Source organism: Diadema setosum, chromosome 2 (assembly GCF_964275005.1).
Source record: "Diadema setosum chromosome 2, eeDiaSeto1, whole genome shotgun sequence".
NCBI lineage: Eukaryota > Metazoa > Echinodermata > Echinoidea > Diadematoida > Diadematidae > Diadema > Diadema setosum.
The window spans coordinates 46582319-46606489 of record NC_092686.1 but is presented as its reverse complement, the minus strand read 5'-3'; the positions used below and the strand labels follow the sequence as shown (position 1 = coordinate 46606489).

General features: G+C 35.5%; 1 protein-coding gene across 1 annotated transcript in view; it reads left to right on the top strand.

Moving 5' to 3' along the window:
* The first annotated feature begins 1373 nt into the window (after nt 1-1373).
* LOC140245771 (stabilin-2-like) overlaps nt 1374-24171 on the top strand; it is a 59979-nt gene continuing 37181 nt past the window's right edge. Inside the window, exons 1-25 of the mRNA XM_072325295.1 lie at nt 1374-1505; nt 2160-2363; nt 3407-3475; nt 4169-4327; nt 5034-5180; nt 5663-5797; nt 6411-6479; nt 7276-7404; nt 10342-10470; nt 10961-11053; nt 11711-11822; nt 12300-12489; nt 13249-13351; nt 13964-14131; nt 14817-14909; nt 15699-15794; nt 16102-16149; nt 16935-17069; nt 19559-19684; nt 20136-20228; nt 20549-20680; nt 21268-21396; nt 21861-21882; nt 22516-22592; nt 23392-23583. Coding sequence (XP_072181396.1) covers nt 1374-1505; nt 2160-2363; nt 3407-3475; nt 4169-4327; nt 5034-5180; nt 5663-5797; nt 6411-6479; nt 7276-7404; nt 10342-10470; nt 10961-11053; nt 11711-11822; nt 12300-12489; nt 13249-13351; nt 13964-14131; nt 14817-14909; nt 15699-15794; nt 16102-16149; nt 16935-17069; nt 19559-19684; nt 20136-20228; nt 20549-20680; nt 21268-21396; nt 21861-21882; nt 22516-22592; nt 23392-23583 — 2982 coding nt within the window. The remainder of the gene's footprint in view (nt 1506-2159; nt 2364-3406; nt 3476-4168; nt 4328-5033; nt 5181-5662; nt 5798-6410; nt 6480-7275; nt 7405-10341; nt 10471-10960; nt 11054-11710; nt 11823-12299; nt 12490-13248; nt 13352-13963; nt 14132-14816; nt 14910-15698; nt 15795-16101; nt 16150-16934; nt 17070-19558; nt 19685-20135; nt 20229-20548; nt 20681-21267; nt 21397-21860; nt 21883-22515; nt 22593-23391; nt 23584-24171) is intronic.

The following is a 24171-nucleotide window of genomic DNA, read 5'->3' as shown; positions in this document are numbered from 1 at the left end:
TCATGGTTTGGCGAGACCTTTTCCATACATATATGGAAACAATGTCTGCTATAATCGTAATCATTGTTCTAATGATACATAAACAGGAAAATGACTGTGAAAATGAACCTGTATACTACCTCAGGGACCTGTTCTACTGGACATTTTATGGTCAGGTTGCTTCTACAAATACATGATACATCCCAAAGAAAGATAAAGGAAGACATATGATAGATATGTTTATATTATATGTATCCCTAGTAATATATTAAATCATAATGCCCCAGATGAGACTATATATATATGCGTACTTAATGTTCTGCTCATCTCCACTGCCATGATAAATGCACCTGTTGCTGTGATCTCCCTCCAGAGTGTCCAGGGGGTGGTGGGGCCCAAGCCTGCTCCTCTCTAGGCCGCTGTGATGATGGTAGGCTTGGGACCGGGAGCTGCACCTGTGACGAGGGCCGGACTGGGCTGGCTTGTGAGATGTGCACGGGACAGGCGTGTGGTGGTGGTATGAATCCCTCATTCACAGCATACAGGTCTTTTGTGAAAGAGTAAACATTTCAGTCTAGCCTTTCACAGTCAGAGAGGAAAAAAAGATAAAAGCTGGAGGAGAGATCCTTTATGCCTTGTGGAAACAAAATATGCTTCACGCACACATATATGAACAAGTGGATGGAATTATTTGACCTAAATGGCATACTAACAGAGACTTTTCAAGTTGAACATGCAGTAATGACTTGTCTTCTGAAATGGTTGTTATTATTGAAACATGCCTGGGAATGTGCTTTTTATGTTGCAGGGAAAAATAAAATAATCAGGGGACTGGTTGAACAGTTCTTATTTTAGGCAAGGGTCCATTAAGTTATTGTTTTGTGTTCCTTATCCATCTATAAGTATAGACTGATAATAATCTTTGTACAGGTGTTCTTTTTGTCAAAACATTATTTTTGGACGATCTTTAAGATTCAACAGGAGACTACATTTGCACTCTACATTTTTTTTTCATTCATATTCGGGCAGTCCTGTCATTAATATTATGTTAAATGAAATTATAATATCTCTCATATCTGCGTGTAAATGAACATCAGAACTTTCCTGCTACATTGATAGATAGAGGTCTTGAAGAAAAAACAGATTAAGAAATAGATAAATGATGTACTGCCACTTTCAGATAAGGTACAGAGCACTAATTCAATTGTACAGAGAGACTGCCTCCACTGTGTCAACTAATTCATGGACCAATTAGGATTTACAAGAGCTGAACAAAATTTCCTTGGATATTCCGCTTCCATATTCCACTTTGACTGTTTTGATCCTGTACTCTAGGAATGGTTAGCTGTGGAGCATGTCACCCTAATGCATTCTGTTCTGAGTTTGCTCCTGGAATGTCTGTTTGTGAGTGCCAAGATGGTTACCATGGTGACGGTGTAGTCTGCTCTCCGATAAATCCTTGCCTGTCCAACTATGGGGGATGTCCAACCAATTCATCCCTCTGCATCTTTGATGGCCCAAATCAGGTTTGATTCCATCTGTTGTTTTATCTTTTTAACCATGAATTGCATTGTATTATTTTCTCTTATCAAATACTTGGCCAAACTTTAGGAAGCAACATACTTCTTATAACCAACATATTATACAAATATGTAGAAAAGAAATTTGCATGACAATTAACCTCTTTTTGGGTAAATGAAGATATTGCATCATGTTATGATTATCACATTCTACTGATTACTTGGTGAGAAACTTACCAGTAATACTGAGTAAAGGTATATTTACTCTTAATATTATCATCTGTTAAACTAGATGATGACAGATAATTTAGCAGTTTCAAGTTTGTCTGCAATTCAGTCACTGACTTTAGCTGAAAGTTTGTAAAACAAAAGAAAAGATGGCTGGGCAAGTCCCAAATTTACACATCAGATTTCCAAACATTCTTAGCCAAAGCTGTCATATGAATGACATATGACAGACATAAATATCATCCCAGCATTTTATCAATCAATCAATAGTTTAGTCTTTTAGTATGATGATGAAATGACCATAGTGGCCCTCAACTCAGAGTTATAAATGTCTTTTATTATCTCACAGAAATAATTGGCTTGTACGAAAGTTCTTCCCTTCCCTGTATAAAAATGATATGATAACGGATGATTTGAATGATCAATTCTCAGCACCACTGTGTGTGCAAAGATGGCTATGAAGACTTCCAACCTGGCATGGGATGCTCACTGATAGACATGTGCCAACCCCACCCTCCATCACTGCAATGTCACACCGGTGCTGAGTGCATCACGGATGCTCCTGGTCATCCTGTCTGCCGATGTTCTGTGGGACATGAGGGTGATGGGCAGACTTGCTATGGGAACATCATTCAGGTAGGGAGATGTAGCAAACTATGTCAGTGTTAGCAACAACAAATATATATATGCTGTATATATTTGCTGTCGCGTCATGCTGTATTTAACTGTGCTGTTATAGAAAAAAGATAAACTTGAGGCAACAGACTTCTTATCTGAATGGTGGATTGTTGAACCCACAAATGTAAAAACGCCCACAAATGTAAAAATACATCGCCCACAAATGTAAAAAACACCGCCCACAAATGTAAAAAATTTCAACCACAAATGTAAAAACGACAGCGCCCACAAATGTAAAAAACGCCCACTAATGTAGTAAAAAAATTCAAACATCAACCACAAATGTAAACATTTTTTTACATTTGTGGTTGACGTATTTCTACTAAGTGGGCGTTTATGTAGACCCTTATTTCGTGCGTCTTACCTGCTACTAGACGCGCGCTACTTAATTGCATGTATTCCGTGTACTGTGACCTGTCGAAGCCGATCCGTTTTCAGCTACGAGCGACATATATACGGGGACTGGAGCTCTAAAACTAAGGCCTTGTCACATCGTGTCTGGGGAAGCCTGCGGGTTGACTTGCGGGGAGGTTTTTTTGTTTTGTTTTGTTTTGTTTTTTCCTCCGGAGCTCCCCGCAGTGGTGTTGGCCCGCACTAGTACCCGGAGATGCGCACGCAAGTCTGATTTGCCAGTGTCGCTGGTCATCTGCGTGCATGTTGAGGGCCAGTTACTGCCTCTCTGTGGGTTAGTTGAGAGTATAATAGACATTCTGTATGACTTTCTGCCATTTCAAATTACTTCGAGAGGGATTCCTTTGCAGATAAGTCATGCAATCCTCACCCGCCACCCAGAAACAGAAACTTGCAGGAAAACATACACACACACACACACACACACACACACACACACACAAACTGACAGAAGACAAGCATGTTATCACAGTAGTACATGCAACGATACTCCATGGCAGGCCGGCGTGCAAATGGCACTAAGTGGCGGCACGCGTCTAGCAGGTAAAACGCAATACGGAACTCTTTAACATATCTTTGTCCACCCGCAGAAATTGTACTGCTCGTACTCGCAACAAGCCCGCGTAACTTGCCCGGAGGCGCAGCTGCCCGCCGGAAAGGTGTGACACGCAGCACACCGTAACACACAGACAGACACAGGCACACACATCCATCTCCCCGGCTCACTGAACTCTCCACGACTATACCACCGACTATACCCACACACACGCACTCGTCTCCGTACACGTACACATTATTTTACAAGAAGTGCACTACTATCGAGAAGTGAGTCTATTTATATCAACCTATTATAGTACTTGTCGTTTTTACATTTGTGGGCGACGTTTGAAATCATTTCTACATTAGTGGGCGTTTTCTACATTTGTGGGCGATGTATTTTTATATTTGTGGGCGTTTTTACATTTGTGGGCGTTTTTACATTTGTGGGTTTAACATGGATACTCTAATCTTGTGTGTACTTTTAGGATCGACATATTGATCAATACCAGCCCTGTCTAGCATCTTCCGAGTTGCTAACAAACATCATCAGCACATCAATAACATAAATGCCTGGATTCTTTTATGACATCATTGACTCATGACCATTGTTGTGACAATGTGTTTCCAACAGGACACCTTATGTTATTTTTGCCTATCAACCAAAGTTCATTCAATCATAACTTTGATCTGTGTTTTCCAGGTACACAAGCTTTGTAAAGTCCTCAAATTATCTCTGGCACTTCATAGCTCCAATTCAAAACGATTAACTCTAGAGAAAAACCTTTTCCTTTGATTTGAAAATGGATGTACAGAGACTTGAAGAGCTGAATGTGGATGATACCTACCTGTCTGGCAGACTCTGGTTTGCACTGGGCCTCTTTACTCAGGATTCCATGCTGCATCGTCATCTCATGGATACAGGTGTCTACTACACAGTCTTTGTACCCATCAACAGTCTCAACTCCTCACAGGTATGATATTACTGCCCCTAAATATTGTTGTATCTGGTAGCAGTGGATAACCAAATTCAGGTCAGTGACCACATTGTCACTTATGGGGCTAATATGGGGTAGAATCAAAACAAATGAAGAACATTTGTGGAATTTTGATGATCAAGCAACAATGAAATAGCAATAATTTGTTGTTGTTTTTTTTTTCTGCAAGCAGAATGCACTCAGGTTCCAGGTAATCAAATCAGTTGAAAGCAATTTAGGCATAATTTATGCATAACAGGCATTTTGTGTTATACAGAAAAAAAGTTTTGTGTTAATTATAGATTGCCCAGACATCTTTTTGTGTGTCACATGGCACAATGTCATACGCTCGATAACACTGGGGTGAAATGATTTTGTGGTGCCAGAAAGAAGTACCTATTCTGGTATCATTAAATTTTGGCATTCTCTCCCATACCAATATCTTTATGTGTAGATGATGTATTGTATTCAGTCATAGAAAGTGCCATTGACAACAGCAACAAAAACAGTGGCATTTTATCTTATAAAGTTTATCTTATGGCATATAATGGTGATATGTCTGAAATCTTTTGAATGGCTTCCAAACTATTTTGGAGTAAAGTCACTGCAACACAGGCCTATTCTTTCTACTGAAATGCCACCTTCTAGTTGTCAAAGTTGATTCATAAATTTAACCCCATTTTTGTGGACTCAATCTTGGCAGACAAAGCTCCATGTGGAGAATGGGATGTTGAATGGATACAATGAAACAGCCAGGATCCATGTTGTTCCAGGTTACATGGATGCACACCTGCTGAACTCCACAACTCACCTCTACACCTTGACGGGTCAGAGGGTCATTGTTGGTAGGGTGAGTATAATTAACCCTTTTGTGTCCTGAATTGTGAATTGCCAAGCTGTTTAATGGACAGTGGGTTAATCCTCCTAATATCAGTATGAAGTCTCAACCTATGAATCATAACCCATCTCAATTGGAATCAGTTTTATGTATGCACACAACCTTTGTACCAAATGCAATCTGTTTTTGGAGCGAACTCTCCAAGCTCTCAAATATCAGTATATATAATGATTAGCTATAGAAAGAGATATTTATTGTTACAATGACATACATTCAATTTTGGTATATCTATTATCACAATTTGGGAAAAGAATTACAAGTTAAATCTGTAGCCATGAATTATCATGAGTAAAGCAAAGTTAGCAGAAATCAGACATTGAAGAACTGAATCTTTTGTTTGCTATTAGGACTGATGGCAGCTCTGTAAATGCCAAAAAGATGTAGATGTGGTTAACAATGATGATATTTTCAACCCCCCCCCCCCCTCCCCATAGCATTCTTCTGGGATAACATTGCGGACGGAGGGCAGTGTGGAAGAGGCCAGGTTACTACAGGCAGATCTCCCTGCCTCAAATGGAGTCATTCACATCATAGACAGAGTTCTCAACTCGGACTCTAGGAGCCGACAAGTAAGTGAAAATTAACAAACACAATGTATTCATGAAATGGAAGAACTGGAAGGCACTTTGCAGGAAACAACCCAAATGTGGGGATTCATGGATTTGTTTAATGATATTTCACAAATATTTTATTTTGCAGTAATATTCTTTATTGTAAACTGGGAATATTGAATGATTTGTAGATCCTATTGTTATTGCCAGCTGTGCCAGATTTATGCATATAATGTTAAAGTCTTAAATCAATGACTGATCTCATCTGTGAGTGTATCTTGGTGACATACTAACATAGGACAATAATTATATCTTACCATCCACTTCAAATTTAAGATATCTCAAACCTGAGAAAAAAGACACATGTATAAAAATATATAAAATACACAATATATATGTGTATGTATGTATATACATGCATATATCTACTTTGATCAACTTTGAGAGCCTAATTATCAGTGCAGTGTAAGTATTTAGTGAAAATGCCAGAATATCATGAAAATAATTGGAATACTGTGGCAGTAAGAACGTTTATCAATTCCCACTAGTTCTTCTTTTCTGCTGCCTTTGTTGTCACCATGATATATATTTTTCATCCATTGCTGATTATGTTTTCTCTCCCAATACTTAGGAGTCGATTTGGAATACCCTGTCTGCCAATAGCAACCTCCATCAGATGAAATGGTTACTTGAAACCTTCGTAAGTTTTGATGTCACACTAGAAAGTGACATGTCTGACCGTTGAGGTCACTAACCCTCATGTGCCTGGGATCATTATATCTAAGGCAGTGGCTTTGTATCCATAGTAACCAACAATGACAACTCACTCTACCCGTGCCATCCCTTTTGTCAACCTCCCCTCCCCATCTTTTCTTTGATACCTATTATTGCAATGAAGTCATCAGGCCAAAATATACTACATAGTTTATAAAGCATGCTAGAGATGAACCACTTTAAGTGTAAATAGAAGCAATAAAGATACCAGAACTCAGATGACAATCTGGTGTCAGTGGAAATGCTGAATTTTTGTGACTTCAAGATGAATAACTTGAGATATCAAAACTTTGTGAAATTAAGCAGCATGTTAATATACTACCTTTAGGAGAAGTGCAAGAAAGATTTTCTTATCTCTAAGCTTTCTGAAGATGCAGAACTTTCCTTTATCATGTTTTCACTGTCTGTTGGTCTTAGGTCTCTGTCAGTCATACAAAATATTCCTGCCTTGCTCAATAATGGACCTGATATATTTACTATATGTTTGGGGTTATATATTGTTGGAGCAAATGTGGCAAAATGTCTCTGTATGAAGAGAATGTTATTAAGTACCCCCATGGACAGACATTCTGTATGTCAAATATATACATGATTCTGCTCCCACCTATGTTTTTGTTTTCAAGTTTTACATGAATTCCAGTTGTAGGCAATATTGGATGTTGTAAAACAAAAACTGAAAAACTAATGCGATGATGATTATCTTCTATGGTCCACCTATCCAGTCAGCCATTGATCCAAGGAATAGGAACACATTGGAGAGCACCCCCATTACAGTGTTTGCTGTAACTGATGATGGACTAAGGGCCTTCTTCTCAGCACTCAATAGAGAACACACTGATGCTTCAGAAGAGGTTTGTAAAGCCATCATACTTACCACTAAAAGTTTTTAGTCAAAGTCATCAATTGGATTGTCACACAGCTTGAGTTCCTGTTTCAGCCTTCAACTTGCTAAAGGGATGATATGGTATTGGTTGAGGTAAGGATTCAGCTGTTAACTTTTTGTGAAATGCACCTCTTCGTAAAATATTAAAGAGCACACAATTCTAAGAGGAATTCAAAGTTCATTTGATGAAAATTGGTTTTGAAATGGCTGAGATATCCAATAACAAAGTAAATCAAAGCAATCCTGATAAAAGGTGGGTCCCAACTTTTATTAGGATTGCTTTGTTGTGGATATCTCAGCCATTTCAAAACTAATTTTCATCATGTAAACTTTGAATTCCTCTTAGAATTGTATGCTCTGTCATATTTCTTAAGAGATTTCTCATTATCTCACAAAATCATAATCTGTACCATCCCTCTACCATCCCTTAACTTGGCATCCTTACCTGATGCTGATGTATCACCTTGTTTAAAGAAAGGGACAATTCACAGAGACTCATTTACCTTGTATAAACTACACGGAAATTGTCATATACACAGTCAGGATACAGCAGTTTTTGCTGTAATCGATATTGAAAAAAAATGTTGCTGTAATGTGAATAAAAGTAGCACTCTTAATACTTGTATATTCATCAAAAGAAAATCATACTTCACAATATTCCATTACCAGAAAGGAGGAAATGAAAGCTGAGATAGATAAATCTTGACAAATTCCCTTTTGTAGAAATTTGTAGTATTTCACTGCTAAGTCAAGCATTTGTAAATGGGAAACCCTTCTGAATTGTTCTCATGGCTTGGCATCATTTATCTACTGTGCATTACATACAAATGGAAATAACTCTGAAATGAAATGCTGTTAAAACTGAAGTTGATTTCCTGTGATATCAGTCTTTGGAACATGTTTTGCAAGACATATCTTGGTCGTGGCCAAGATTATTAACATAAATATATTAACACAAAAACATCCATTGTAAACACTGTCATAGCAAGATTAGTGTAACTCAAGTTGTTTCGAGGTATATGTTTGTTTTCAGTTTTGGCTGATGATTTAAGAAAATGTGAAATGATTACTTGATATTGATTATTGCTTTCTTTTTACCTCTGATAACTAACAGGTGGTGAGGAATCTCATAAGTCGTCATTCTATATATCAAAAGGTATGATGATAATCCTCTGCACATAATAGTCTTCTTTAAACTATTCGGACTTTTAATGTTTAAGATTATTACTCTTATAAATATAAATAGATGTTTATAATGATAATTGAAATACTCTATTAGATGGACTATTTTCCGTAACTTTCAAGATACATAAACACTGGGATAGGCATCTTTTGATTGATATGATTCAAGTGAATACTTTTTCATGTGTATATTTCAGTGCCAGATCAAGACATTTTCTGAATACACCAGTGATGATGAAGTAAACAAAGGCAATCACTCTTGACTACTGGCAAGATTGTACGCAGTTTATATCCAAAGATTGATGTTGCTTGTTATACGATGTTTGACAAGTTAAGTCCAGTTTGATTAGAAATAAGCCAGATATTTTAGATGCTCTGGAAATTATGCCACTGCAGTTTATTCAGTTGACTAATTTGTATCATAGCAGTCAATCCAAGTATTGCAACATCAGCACTTAATGATATCAGTTTTATTTGAAGTAAATGATAGTAAGTTCGTGATAATATTAAGTGACATTATAGTACTAAAGAAAATGGTTAGTAACAGTTACTTCAGTGAGTAATATATGAGCAAGTCTCTCACTCCTTGTCTTTATTAATTCAAAGATAATTTTGTCATTGTCCCTCTCAAGACTGGTATCTGAAAATATCTTTGATGTGGTAATTAAACAGTATGGTGATGATAATGACAGTGTTCATGCATTTTTCTGAATTGATATTTTTTAGCTCAAATATTGGATAGGCCTTTTTGCATAACTACAGGTCATAATGTACACCAGGAGAAGATTTGGCTAATGTATTCTCCAAATCAATTCAGTCCATGCTTTGTTGGCCTACTTAGAGGTGTACAGTCATAATTATATACACACAGACCAGTCAGTCAGTATAAGTATGATAATACACCAGATAATGGACTATACTCCAACAGGAAGAAGAAGAAAATGAGTTATTTATGTTCTGGTTTAGTACAGCACTGCAGATCAAATTCTTGCAATATGTTTTGCCATTTTTTTTAAATGATGACTCTGAGAATGAAAGGAGACTTTGTTTCTAATCCACTCTTGAATATAAACAGCTTTCTGCTCATGATATGATGAAAGCAGGATCAGTAGTCATGAGTGATGGTACAACAGTGAAAGTTGAAATCTTACAGGGGGTAAGTAATCCAACTAACTTTTATATTATTCATTATGTTTTTCAGTACACTATTTGGTAGTCATGAGGGAAATGATTCTTTTTATTTGAAGTGATATATGTTTCTTTGTTCACCAAAGACTAATGACTAAAAGACTAATTAGACTAATGCTATCAATAGGTGCAAAGGAAATTTATAATTTACCTTTGTTTTGTATTATCTAAAAGTATAAGCATTTTGTGTTATGCATTCCTTTATGCATTTGTTTACGTGTTTTGTTCACTTATTTATTATGTCTATCAGTAGGCCTATATGAATGTGCACATGTACATAATGTATGTGTCCTTGTGTGTACATGTGAATATCATATGTATGTTTGCATGCACTTATAAATCAGTATATTGATTGATAGCTTGATTCAGATCCCCATTATTCTACATAATATATAATTCACATTCTGTCAATGCTATTAATTTTTTTCTAAGATTGGCTCTTTTAAATATATATATATCCATATTTGTTTTTACATGTGAATAATTTCCAGTTTTTATCTCTTCATTGTCTCATCTTTGTCTCTTTTTGCTTCAGGGTCAGATTAGACTTGGAAATATTGCCAACATGAGGACCCTTGATGTCCAGTCTTCCAATGCAGTCATTCACATCATTGATGCAGCACTCTATGCAAATGATTCAGCCTATCTTGAAACATGCGTGAGGGTATGTGAAACTCTTGCTCAGAGCTCAAGTGTTTAACCTACTCAGATGCCATGAACGTTTGTCATTCAGTGAAGCAACAAAAGGAAATCTAAATTAAGAAAAATCAAAGTGACAAATTATCCACACAATTTTCAGCCAACATGCTTATCTGAAGCAAGGTTTCAGTTCCAAGCAGATTTTGGCCAGAGAGTTGCATACAGTTTTTTCACAAAGAAATGTAGACATCTGCCTCTGCAAGTTTGATGTCCTTCAAAAAGGAGACTCACTTTAGAAAACATTTCAGATGTTCTTTTATGATTTCACTCATTTTTCATTCTAATGTGCTCATGCAATAATCTTTACTTATCAATTTCATATAATTATTGTATGTCTGCAGAAGACAGTTGTTATTTGTAGGAGATTGTAGGAGAGTATATGGAAAGAATAACCTGTGCTTACTTTCTCTTTCTGTCCAACCATGCTTTTCTATCCTGGATGAAAACCAACCCAGGCCCAGGATGAAGAGTGCTGTGAGGGGTTCTTCTCTCCCCTCTGCATCCCCTGTCCAGGGGAAGCTGGTGTACCCTGCTCTGGCAATGGTCAGGTGGGTGACTCCTATATCTCCTATTGTCTGCCAGATGCCATGATGGCATGAGAATCATGGTGATATGCAAGGCAGAAATTAAACATATACTATATTACTGCACTTAATGTAGCCTTTGACTTCTAACACTCTCGTGTTCACGCAAATAGTGGCATTTTATGTTATCACTATCAATAATTTGTGATGTACAGAAATTTGGAAACTTGATGATATTTTGTTAAGGATGTTTTTATCCATTTCAAACCTTTAGCCTCTTAAAAGAATGCAAAACTGACTTTTTATATTTCTTAAGTTGTGATTACAGCAGATAAATGTTAATTAAATTGAGTTGACAGTAATGTTCATTGAAATGATAGAAGTCTCTATTACCACAAACATGAATATGGAAATGATGCAAATAAGTTATTAATTCATCCAATCAGAAGAGGTGTTGTCAAGTAGAAAATATTTCATATGAAAGCATACAATAAATTATACCCATTCAATGGTTTCAGCTGCCATTATTTTCTTGATCTTTGGACTTTTCATTAAATAGCATGTCATCCAGGTTGGTTACAATCATGTGATTACATTGTTTCCTTTCATTTTCTGTTTACATGCATGCATTGGGTTGTGTAAATATTTTTTTTTTGTATGTGTCTCTGATTTCCTTCATAGTGTGATGATGGTAAGCAAGGTACTGGTCACTGCACCTGCCTTGACCAATTCACTGGTCAAGAATGTAACTTGTGTAGCAACCCAACCATGTATGGACCACACTGCAACCAGAGTACGTACCTTCTTAAACATGTATCTCTTTTTTTAAAATGATGTGTCACATTCAAAAAATATGTTGTTTAAAAATGATACATCATGTTAAAAAGTAAATATATTATATTCTTGTTACGACTAGTTCATCTAAAATCTCATCTTACGGCAATATTTTACTTTGTTCACATACAAAGTATTCTAAAGACTCATTGAGTTGTGAAACTCATATGACTGAGGCATGCATCAAACTATTTTAATAGAAAACTGGTAGGTAATATTATGGTTTGCAATTTTGCTGGAGAGGTTTATCTTTAGATTTTGGTGCTACATGCCAAGAACTGACATGTACTTGTAATGTTTTGAAATATGACAGGTCTTTTTTCAACATCTGGGATTATAATGAACTGTCTGCCAAGTTAGCTAATGGCATGAAATATTATCTAAAAGTCATTTCACAAAACTTTGATACTGTTGCTTCATCTGATCAAAATTCTAGCTTGCTCCTGTCTCCATGGCCAGTGTAGCCGTGGTGACATCACTCACCTGGGAGCCTGTGCACCAGACACCTGTTTCTCAGGATACCAGGGGCGTCACTGTGACCAGCCCACGGCCCCACCCTGCTCCCCTCAGGAGAACCAGTGCCATGCCCACTCTTCCTGTGTCTTGTCAGCATCTGGAGTCCCGAGGTCAGAAGGAAATATTTGGTAGCATCATATGTTTGTATCCCACTATATCCCATTCATCAACCTGTTTGGGAAAACTACATAGGTCCCTACATAAATGAGTATATCAGTGTTTATATGTAATTAGTTTTTATTAGAGCTTGATAGCATCATATATACCCCCAACTAAAAAAAACAAAACAAACAAACACAAAAACAAAAACTAACTGTATTTTTGTTGGTGAAGTAATATGACTGAAAGTGTTGAGACACACTCCTTTTGATTTATTAAAGTAAATATTAGGAAAGGAATAAGGAATTTCAAAATGGCTTACTGCTGGCATTAATCGTGAACTAGAATTACAGGTGTTACAATACCATATTTTGTGGGTATTCGTGAAATTTTACAAAGTCTCTTTTGAGACACTTGTTAGATTGAGGTAGAGCTGTCTGTTCCTTCTTGACGGTGTCAATTTGTGTTCATCAAAATATGGGTATTGAGGCCTAGCAACACCTTTAAACTAGTCAGTATATGAAAATGCAAAAGTTTTTTTTTTTTTTTTTAAATCAAGCATTTTTACTGATTGTGCCATATGACTTGATTTTATCTGTCTTCAAACTTCAAAACTTATCTCTTTCGTATAAATAAGTAATATCAATGTGTATGGACTCTGAAGACATCAAGCAATTAATTATTATTATTATTATTTTTTTGTATAGCACAATGCGTCACTATCTTATGTATATCTCTGCCTAATTGTGTGTTTTATTTTTCCGACCTAGATGTGTATGCGATGCAGGCTATGAGGCTTCTGGGTTGGAATGCCTTCCCATCAACCCTTGCAACAGAGAGGAGTATGGAACCAGAGGCTGTCATCCTTTCTTGGTACAATAAGCTTTTGATGTACAGATGAATAAAGAGTGATGGTAGAAACACATCACACATCACTTCAACCTCTTTTAGAGTGATATAGTTTTATCTTGATACGGTAATTGATCTTCTTCTTGTGACAGGATGTTTTAAAATGGAAATGCTGCATATCTATACATGGAGGTCATACTAAAGTGACATAGTTTTCATATGAGTTGTGACCTCACCAGGAAGGCTAAGTGTAGATGCTGTAGATTCTTCAATCCTGCATAAGTAGTGGAAGTGAATTTGAAGCTCTCAATAAAAGCATCCTTCATTGAAATCAGGTACGAAAACTAGTTATTAAATTGCTGCACCACCCAGAACCTTGGACCATTCATAATGATAATTAATTGTTCTCCTTTTGTTTTTATTGTTTGTTTGTAGTTGTTTCTTTTTCTTTGTTGCTTTTCAAGCTAGAAATGGAAAACAGTTCCAAAAATGAATGACTTTCTGTGCTGTGTTGTAGTTGTTTTTTTTTTCTTTGTTGCTTTTTAATCTAGAAATGAAAAAAGTAAAAAAAAAAAGAAATGACTTATTGTGCTGTGTTGATATTTTTATGTATAATATATTTGCTTCTCTGATTAGGAAACATGTGTCTATGAGAGGCCTGGCCAGAGTAGGTGTGTCTGTCTCTATGGAAACCAGACTGGTGCTCTGGAAGACAGCAGGTGTCACTCCAAGAGCAGCTGTCTCCGGGATAATGGAGGATGTCATCCTAATGCCACCTGCTTCCATTCACTCTTACTAGATCAGGTGCACGACCATTGTTGGTCTCCAGACTTTGGTTGTCTTGATTCTCTACTTCAGTTAAAAAAGAAAGAATTATGGGTCAGGCATAGCACTGAAGTGGAGTTCTGCAATGGTAATGCTCAGTCTTTATGGAACAGTCTTTGATGTCTGTCATTATCAGATGGTTCTGTAACAGTTTGAGTCTGTTTTGTGTTGATCCATTCTTGTGGAAGTAGGTCAATATCTTCAAGAAATCATCTGAACAGACATAGCATGATGTCCCATTTCCTGCCATCAGTACCTGTGTATGCAGGAGGAAAACATACTGCTGATAAGAGAGATAGCAAACAAGGAAACAGACAAGCAAAAGAAGTTGTCTCACAATTTTGGACAAATATTCCTCGACGGAGTCCAGAGTGATTGCTGACAAAGTAACAAAATAAATCATTAGTTATGAAGAAATTTTACATGATGAAAAATCAACATGCAATGACAATCTGTTTTTATTGTCATCAAAGCTAAATTATTTGATAGCTGACATGTAAAGCTTGATCTGAACAGAATGTCAAGAATTTTGGAGCCGTGCACGATATTGATAACAATTGATCCAAATGTTCAGTAAAAGGCAGTCATTTGTGTTATGAATGTACCAAGAACTTGAGGTGTTTGTGGTGAATAACTGACTGATATTGGTGCCTTTGTTTCTCAGGTTTCGTGTTACTGCCTGCCTGGTTTTGAAGGGAATGGTTTTTCCTGTGAACCCATCAATGCCTGCATACCAAACAACCCATGTGATGCTTCGGTAGGTCATAATCTTATTTACACACATGTATATTGTCAGGCATATTGGGAGATGCCATAAGTCAGAATGGAAAGTGAACAGATTTTGACCAGGGTTCACTTTTGCAAAATTATATGCAATTCGTTTAAGTTACAATATACCTCGTTACCATATGACAGCAATGAACTAACCATAACTGACATAGAAACTGCTATTATGAGGTGCTTCAATTTATAAACTTTTTTTTTTCAACCTAATCAATCATATGCTACAGGTTGTTGCTGGATGAAATCTATGATGACAGGTACCTAAAACTCTCCTCAGCTTATATACTTGGAAGTGCATGAAAGAACATAAAAGTTGAATTATTCTCTGCTGAGATGATATGTTGGGAACTTGTCCAGAACTAAATTGTCCAGAACTTGCACAGAGAAATGATACTTTAGTTGTCTCTGATTTGATTGTCATTCAGGCCTTTAATGGATCATACCAAAAGAGCAATACATGTCACTCCATCATGTATCTCTAATTCTCATGTAAAACATCAGTTACTCATGACAACTTTCTTGTATTTGCAAAGTTTAATAAACTTGAGTTTTGTGATCAAGCATTATTTTCCTTCAAATGTACAATTGTCAAAACTGAAGAGGCACTTTTATCAAAAACCATCCTTTTATTTGCCCTCAATTCTTGGGCATAGCAATGCTGAGGGGTAGTGTGGAACCCTCTCAAAGAATTCAATACCATTATTATTACCTTGTCAAGTAAAGTGCCTAATGATGCCACCACCACAATTCCTCTGTACCTCAGGCACTGTGTGTACCAAATGGACCTGGGACCTTTGACTGCATGTGCCCACCAGAACTCCATAGACTAGGTCGAAGGTGCTTTGCTAACCTAGCTGTGGTAAGCATGATGATCAAAGTTATTGTCTCCTGATGTATTGAACAATTTTCTCTTCTTGAAAATGAGAAATGTATGTCTGGATACTGCACCTCGAAATGACTTTTAGAAGTTGGTGATATATTTTCGTAAAATAATTTGCATAGAAATGTATATTGAAAACAGTCACTGCTGCGTGGATCTATTTCTTTGTCATGCTGCTATATGTGTTTGACAAGTGAAAACATTGTTTAGTTTTCTGTTTCATGAATTGAAATGAGATTGGTGTGTATGGATCTTTTACCCTAAAATGTCAAATTCTGGTTTGTAGGAGCTGGAAGAGATGGATGGAGCTGAGCCATTCTGGAGATTAATTCAGGTTTGTGCAACTTTTTTTTTCTTTTTAGTATGCCCTTTAGAATAGACTCCACTGACACATGAATTAAGAGTTTAGGATTGATATAGCTAACTTGGTGATTCAGCAATATAGCTGATTGCATATGTATCATGAAGCTGATATGCAAAATATGCTGCCAAAAAACATTACGATTTTCGAGCACTCTGTAATATAGTGACAGTGGCGTTGGACTAGCTTTAATTTCATCCATCGCATTTGGCTGCGACAAGAGAAATAAAATTGTTATGATATCTCAAAGTGCTCAGAAAGAGAAGCCAGCTAGAATATGCTGTAGTGCCTCATTAAAAAAACCCAACAAAAACAAAAACCCTTTAAAAACTTTTGTGTATATGTTTTATAACAAATTGAAAATGTCACCAGTTTGCTGCAGAATACTTACGCTAACAGTAGATAGCACAGATAGCAATATGTAGAAGTGCTGAGTCTTATCATATACCATATAAATATGTCAGAATGTGATATGTTCTCAGAAACATGCTTGTGATAGAATGGGTTAGTTTTTTTTTAAAGTAATAATTCTTTATCTGCTTTATATTTCCCAATTCATACATGGAATCATATAATTGGGTTTTTTTTATAATTATTTCATATCATCATAATTTCTATATAATTTCAATCATCACTACTGCTACAACTACTGCTACTTTTACCACATTAGAGATACTTTAAGACATAGCTATTCATGCTAAATCCTTTTCTTTGGCATAGCTCCTCTATAATGCCATGTGATTATGTTCACCTTACAGAGATCTCACCTCATTGGCTACCTAGCAACAACCAATCACAGTGTAGGGATCATCATTCCACCTGCGGAGGCAATTCTTGACCTGGAGAACATCACTGAGGGCGCTCTTCAGTGGGAGCCTGCCGCAGCCTACTTTGTAAGGTAATCAAACAAACAAGAAAACAAATGAACACAGGTATTGTCTCTTCTTTGCTTGCACAATTTATCAGAGCAACATGCAGAATACCACTCATTGCTTGGGGAAAATGCAGATATACATACTGGCTGCCGATCTGTTGACAGAAAAAAAAAAGTTTATCCACATATTAGGTATTCAACAAAGATCAAGAAATCATTAATGTTTTGAAAATGATTTGATTTGTGTTGGTTCATATCATATCTTATTATTTTTTGCAAGCATATTATGCAATATATAACATGTATGTCTTGGTTCATATCAATCTTGTGTATGAAGGTCCCACATTCTCAGCACAAACCATTCAGTGCGGTTTGAATCTGAGTCAAGTCAAAACTTCTTGAGTCTACAACCAGGGGAGACTATTACCATATCACAAGTAAGCATGTGTAATCTAGACAATGTTTGAATGTGTTATATGTTTTATAGTTCTATGCACGTATACAGATAGTTTCCAAAGTGATTGATCTCTTCAATTTCTTTCTATCAATGAATTGTGCCTCATTAGAATAAGTTATATACTGTATGTAACAGTAAAATATAACTGCCGATGACAGCTCAGAAAATCACCATATATCATGATACATCTTGTCCTGATGTCACTGTGTCACATATTTTGCAATATTTACTTACATGATTTTTTTCTTTTCTTGATAAAGAGGAAAAGCACATCATGAATTTATGTCGAAAAATGTTGCTGCTATAGCAAGTTTGATGATTCATACTGTGATGTGTTCTAGCTGTGCTAATTCAAAGTTTTCATGTTTGTACTCTGATCTATCTTTTGTGTAGGATAGTTGTAATTGTTGGTGCCTATGAAACATTTTTCACATTTAATTTCACTTCTCTAAAAGTTTCTTATTTCTCAATGCAAAAACACATTAGATATAACACAAAATTTGAGATTTTTGAGATATTTGAGCCAGGAAGACGCTGAAACTCTTGTTCACGCATTCATTAGCAATAGGCTTGATTATTGTAATGGGCTATTGTTTGGTTTACCAGATTCACAGATAACCAAGCTTCAGCGTGTACAGAATGCATGTGCGAGACTTGTGTTCAGTTCGTCAAAATTTTCACATATTTCACCTGTTTTGAAGAAGTTACATTGGTTGCCAGTAAGACAGAGAATTGTATTTAAAATTTTGATATTTGTTTATAAAGTATTGTATGGTCAAGCACCTGGTTATTTATCAGAATTGATATCAATGAAATCACAGTCATATTCTCATAATTTACGAAGTACACAGGATAAGTTGCTTCTAAAGCAATCTCACTTAAAAACGAAAGTAACTTTAGGGGACTGTGCCTTCAGCTGTGCTGCTCCAAAACTTTGGAATAAATTACCTGAGAAACTGAGGAAGGCATCATCACTTGTTGTCTTCAAATCTTTATTGAAGACTTATCTTTTTTCAGAAGCCTTTGATTAATTTGTTATTTATTTTCGTGTGTCTAATCAGTGACAGGAGCTCTGTTACATCACAGCGCAGTAGAGTATATTTACATAGTAGCTGCGCTATACAAATTTGTCTAATTATTATTATTATTATAAAATTGAATGATGCAAGGTATCCAGCTTTGATGCACAATAAAACGTTACTAACTATGTAAAGCATAGCTGTCGAACTATGAAAATTTGAATCTAGGTAAACATTTTTAGAGAAATATGATGGAACCTATTTAAAAGCAAGCTTAATTTCTTATGTTTGTTAAGCGTAGGTCCGGGTAGAAACCAAGTGTGAAGAACAAGATAAGGAGCATGGATACATTAACTTACGACCAAACTATCAAATGAAAAATAAAAACAATAATATTTTGGGATATATAGCAAATATGCCACTATTTAAATTATTGTTACATTTTCTGTAAGATATGGGTTGACTACAAAATATATGCATATGTATTTTTTGTACCAAAATTAAGTGAAATTTTGATAACAATTTTGACTACTTGTGCTTTTGTATTCCTCAGCCTTTGAATGACACATTTGTAGTCAACACTCGGCCTTCTCAGTGCAGTCAAACAGTGAATGGATTCCTGTGTGTGCTAAGTGTGAGTTCATCTTCCTCCTTTTCTACTTGTTTCCCTACATGTCTTGTATCAGCTACCATTATGAAAGGTTCTATGTTGGCACTCTGTGAAGAGTTTATGGCCATCTTTTGAAAACATCATCAGAAAGATATACACTCCTTCTTCAAATATCTGATTAAATTATATTTTCTTTGTTGATGAAATGTGCCTTCTCCTCTCTTTTAAACTTTGATCAAAGCATCTAATTCTTATTAAGTTTAAAAAGGTTGTTCAATAGTGGGTGTTATTGTTCTCAAAAAGTATTACTCTGATAATGAATAGACTAGTTACAAATATTAACAGAGATTGAAGTATTAATACTAGAGAGAAGCATGTACATGAGCAGAAATGCCCATTTGTATCTAATTCTGCCCATGTAGGACTTTGATGTGCCATATTGGGTCCAGAGAATTCAAGCCATTAGAAGGAAGACTGATGTACTGGCCTCAACTTCACGAGATGTACAACACTACCTCATGGCTTGGTCTTGGTTTACAAAGTTGAAGGTATAAATCAATATTTCATCAGACATTCACAAACTTCACAGAAATAAAAGCATCAAAATGATACAAAACAAAGGATAGCCAAAAAACCCCAACATATTATGAATGTATATATGAATATACAAAATATATGTTCCCGCATCATTCCAAGAATGTTACCGTAGAATGTCTTCATCTACTTTTTTTTTTTTCATCTCAGCATTTACACTGTAATTTTCCAATTACTTTGTGCCAGAATAAACACATGCATGAATTGTCATAATGACTGCACCTCTAGTAACTGGAACATCAATTCTTTAGTTACTTTAAATAATCATTTTGGTAAGCAAATATCTTAAAGTTACTGCAGATGGGAAAACATCAGAATTAGATTTTTCTCACAAGGTGAAGGAGTTACTGTACTTAATAATTTCATGTGGAAACTCTATAAAACATATTTTGTTTCTCTCCCCAGCCACCGCAGCTTCCGCCATCAGACTCGGATCTTCCATTTACCATATTCCTCCCCAGTAACCAGGCACTGTCTGAACTCAACTCATCAGTTCTGGTAAGCTGATGACTCTATGATTATTGTCATGGATTAGCCTGAGGGAGCTCTAAGCTGTTGCATCATGTACTGATTATAAAGTAATCTTTTTGTGCTTCATCCCTGCAGTCAACTTCTTGCTGATGAATAATTTTTGTAGTTCATTCTCCAGACTCCAATTTATGCTAATAAAGTCCTATGTAATATTGAAATATGAAGAAATTTGTTATTGATGTTCTTGTTGTGATGATTATTCATTCTTAAAATCTTCTGTAGCTGTGTAAAACTCTTTGATCATTGTAATCTCTGTTTGTGTGTTTGTTTGTTTGTTTGTTTAACAGATGGATGGAGGGGAAGTAATGAATCATCTTGTCATTGGTCAGACATTTTATCTCCAGAATTTGACAGGGACAGATCTCCATTTGACAACAGTGAATAATGACTCATTACAAATACACCGGCATAATGGCCAGGTAGTGTACCAAACCAGGACTGAATGCATATTATTATGTGCTATATCCTTTCTTCTTACATTTGGGTTTAAGCCTTTCATATTGAAGTCATAATCTCCCCTTGTCCTTTTTCTTTCCATCAAATTTATTTTCTGCTAACGCAAATAATCAATAGTTTCAAGATGAGGAAATGTATATTGATGCCCCAACTTGCCACATTGTCATAAGTTAAAATCATAGTTTTTGATACGTGTATACCCAGCAGGCCAATGATTACCCCCACAAACTCCCAATTTTTCCTTTGATTCCAATAACAGGCAAAGATAATCTTGTTTGCTCAATTCAGTGAACTTTTTGCAATTCTGATAGTCTTGTTGTGCTTGAGGTTGTCTGTTCTTTGCATGACATGTTACAATGGACTTGAGAAGGCTGTGCAAATTTTTTTTTTCATGGAATAGTTGTGCATGGAAAAAGTATCAAAAAAGAAAATAAGCAAATTAAAGCTCCATATTTAAATAAGAAAATACACAAATCTCAGTGATTTATTTCTTTATAAAGCACATAGGGAACTAGTTCGCTTGGATGACATTTTTTTTTTCTTGGAACAGACATACGTGAACATGGTTCCCATAGCAGCACCTGATATTCTCATCTTACCTAACGGTGTGGCACACGGCATCTTGCGTCTGCTGCAACCTGTCGAAAGAGGGCGTCCTTCAAATGAATCCACACCAACGGTATGCATGGTCCATCCACAATCTCTCCCTGGCCGTTCATTCATTCAAACTTCTTTTTGCAGGAAACCAAACTCCAAGATTTATATCATATGTTACATGAGTATGTGAAGGTATGAGTGAATACGGTCTTCTTTTTGATTGAGCACCAAATCGTCTTATGCAATGTTGATGGAAGCTAGATTAGTCTACAGACTTACAAAGAATGCAAGCTAAAAGGTAAAGTTTTTGTGATATGCTTGATTAATAAAGAGGAGAAACACAGTCATTTTATGCAAAGGTAATATCACTTCTTTGTGTTAGGATGTTTTCCACATATCTGCATATATTGGTAGATTGCCTTTGCTCCCTATCATTTGTTAATATGAAGTGTATTTTTAAAGTCATGTTAAATATAAATATTCCATGTTGCACTTTTACTAAAGCATGTATTATTAAAATAAAATATTTCTCATGCATTGTTTCAGGATGAAATCACACCATGTGATGGTGAGTATTACAAGTTACCTCCACAAATTTTGAATTAAAGAATTCATTAATTTGGAATCAATACATGATAAAATATAATGTGGGATTGTTTCTTTCAATACAAATTTTTCACTTTTAGATGGTGTCTGTGTTGTTATGAATGCATACTTCTGAAATGGATTACTGAATCAGAGAAAACCTGATTTTTATCCCTACATGTTTGAAGAAACACATTCATTTTCTGTTCACACTATCCTCGGGTTCCGTTAAGCCTGCACTATTTATCTTGAAACAATTCCTTCATTGTGAGTGGTTAATATGTGATTCGTAAACTGATGTTGTCTGTGCAAGGAGCAGTTTTATTTGTGCTTATTTATTTGTTTGCCAATGGATAATGAACATTTATTTTTATGTCATATATTATTATTATTATTATCATTATTATTATTATTATTATTATTATTATTATTATTATCATCATTATTATTATTATTATTATTATTATTATTATTATTATTATTATTATTATTATTATTATTATTATTATTATTATTATTATTATTATTATTATTATCATCATTATTATTATTATTATTATTATTATTATTATTATTATTATTATTATTGTACAAATGATTTTCTTTATGATAACAGGGCCAATGTGCTGCATGTCTGCAAACCATGGAGGCTGTAGTGATCATGCTATCTGCATCCAGGAATCACGAACACAGGTGGTTTGCAATCAGTTATTCTTATTTTTGCCAGTGTTTTAAGATTGCAAGACAAATGGATTTAAATTCAAACTTTCTGTATTTACTTACCTATTACCATGAGATTGTGATGACAATTTTTTTTTTTATAAGAGAATGGGAATAGAAAGGAAAAAAACACTTTAATTTTCTTTTTGTGTGATGCACCCCAAATTATGTCTCCAGTATTACACTTCATAGTTCGAAAGACAGAAGTTTGTGTTTGATGTGTTTGTTGTACAATTGTGCTATTATTGCAGGAAAGATTGCTAAAATATAGTGCCTGATCATGAGTTACCAGATGTTCAATTAATCCACCCTGTGTTTATTGTATATTCATTCTTTTGCACAAATGTTATATCTTTATAAAACACTTTCATTGTGCTTAATAGTAGAACCTATGTGTACTTTCCACAATATTAACCCGTTGAGGACGAGTCCTGAGTATACTCAGGCAAGTGTCTATGGAAATTGTGTTTTGTAGCAAAATCAGCCAATCCTCTACCGGTTAAGGCTCAATCAATAAATAATGTAGTACAAACTGGTTACCAGTGTAAGAAAATCTAAAAATCCCAGTGTGCTATGTTTAGAAGTAAAATTGATTCAAAATGAAATCATAGTAATTAAAGGTAAAAATTGATAGATATTTTACTGAAATAATGAAATAATTCAACAGAAAATGCACAAATGAATGCATAAGACACATATGCAAACAAATTCTTTTGAAAGTGCCAAATGTAGAAATGGAAACAATATCTTGAATCTTTCCTTCTCATCAAAGCGGAGCTGTCAGTGTGTAGACGGTTACTATGGCGACGGTATCTGGTGCATGGATATAAATCCTTGTTTGATTGACAATGGAGGTTGCCACCCCAGGGCAGAGTGCATGCAAACCGGTGTGCATCGGAGAGGGTGTTACTGTGACATGGACTCCGTTGGAAATGGCCTTGTGTGCTATAGCCATATCTATGAGGTACTGTCATATTGAACACAAAGAAAGTCTCAGTTGTGCGATGGCAAATAAATCACAAGTCCTTTGATGTTTAGTAGTAGTCTATACTATTCAACTATGGTAGAAGTGAAATATTGTAAGCTATACAAACTCATTCTTGCATACTTCTCTCGCTCATTTTGATTTGTTATTTTAGCTGTCATAGACAGATATTCTTAATTGCTTACTTATATAGATTTTGTTTTACTCTGTTACTTGAGTATTGTATCAGCTGTGACGTACAACTCTACTTCTTCAGTTGTGACAGAGTGTACAAGAGCAGTCAGATATAAGATCCTTGTGGAAAAAGACTTTCTGGTTAGGTTATCAATCTCATTTCTGTGAATCATATATACCTGTCGATAAATTTATCAATCTGTCTGTCTATATTCATAATCTTATTTCAATCTATCTATATTTCTGTCTGTCAACTCAGCTGTATCTGTCTATCTAATCATTCATCACACAACCAATTTATCTACCGATCCTATGCCCAAAACTTTGTATTCGGAGTACCATCCATCTGTAGAAAGTCTTACGGGGAGAGGGCTTTTTCTTATGCTGCACTAA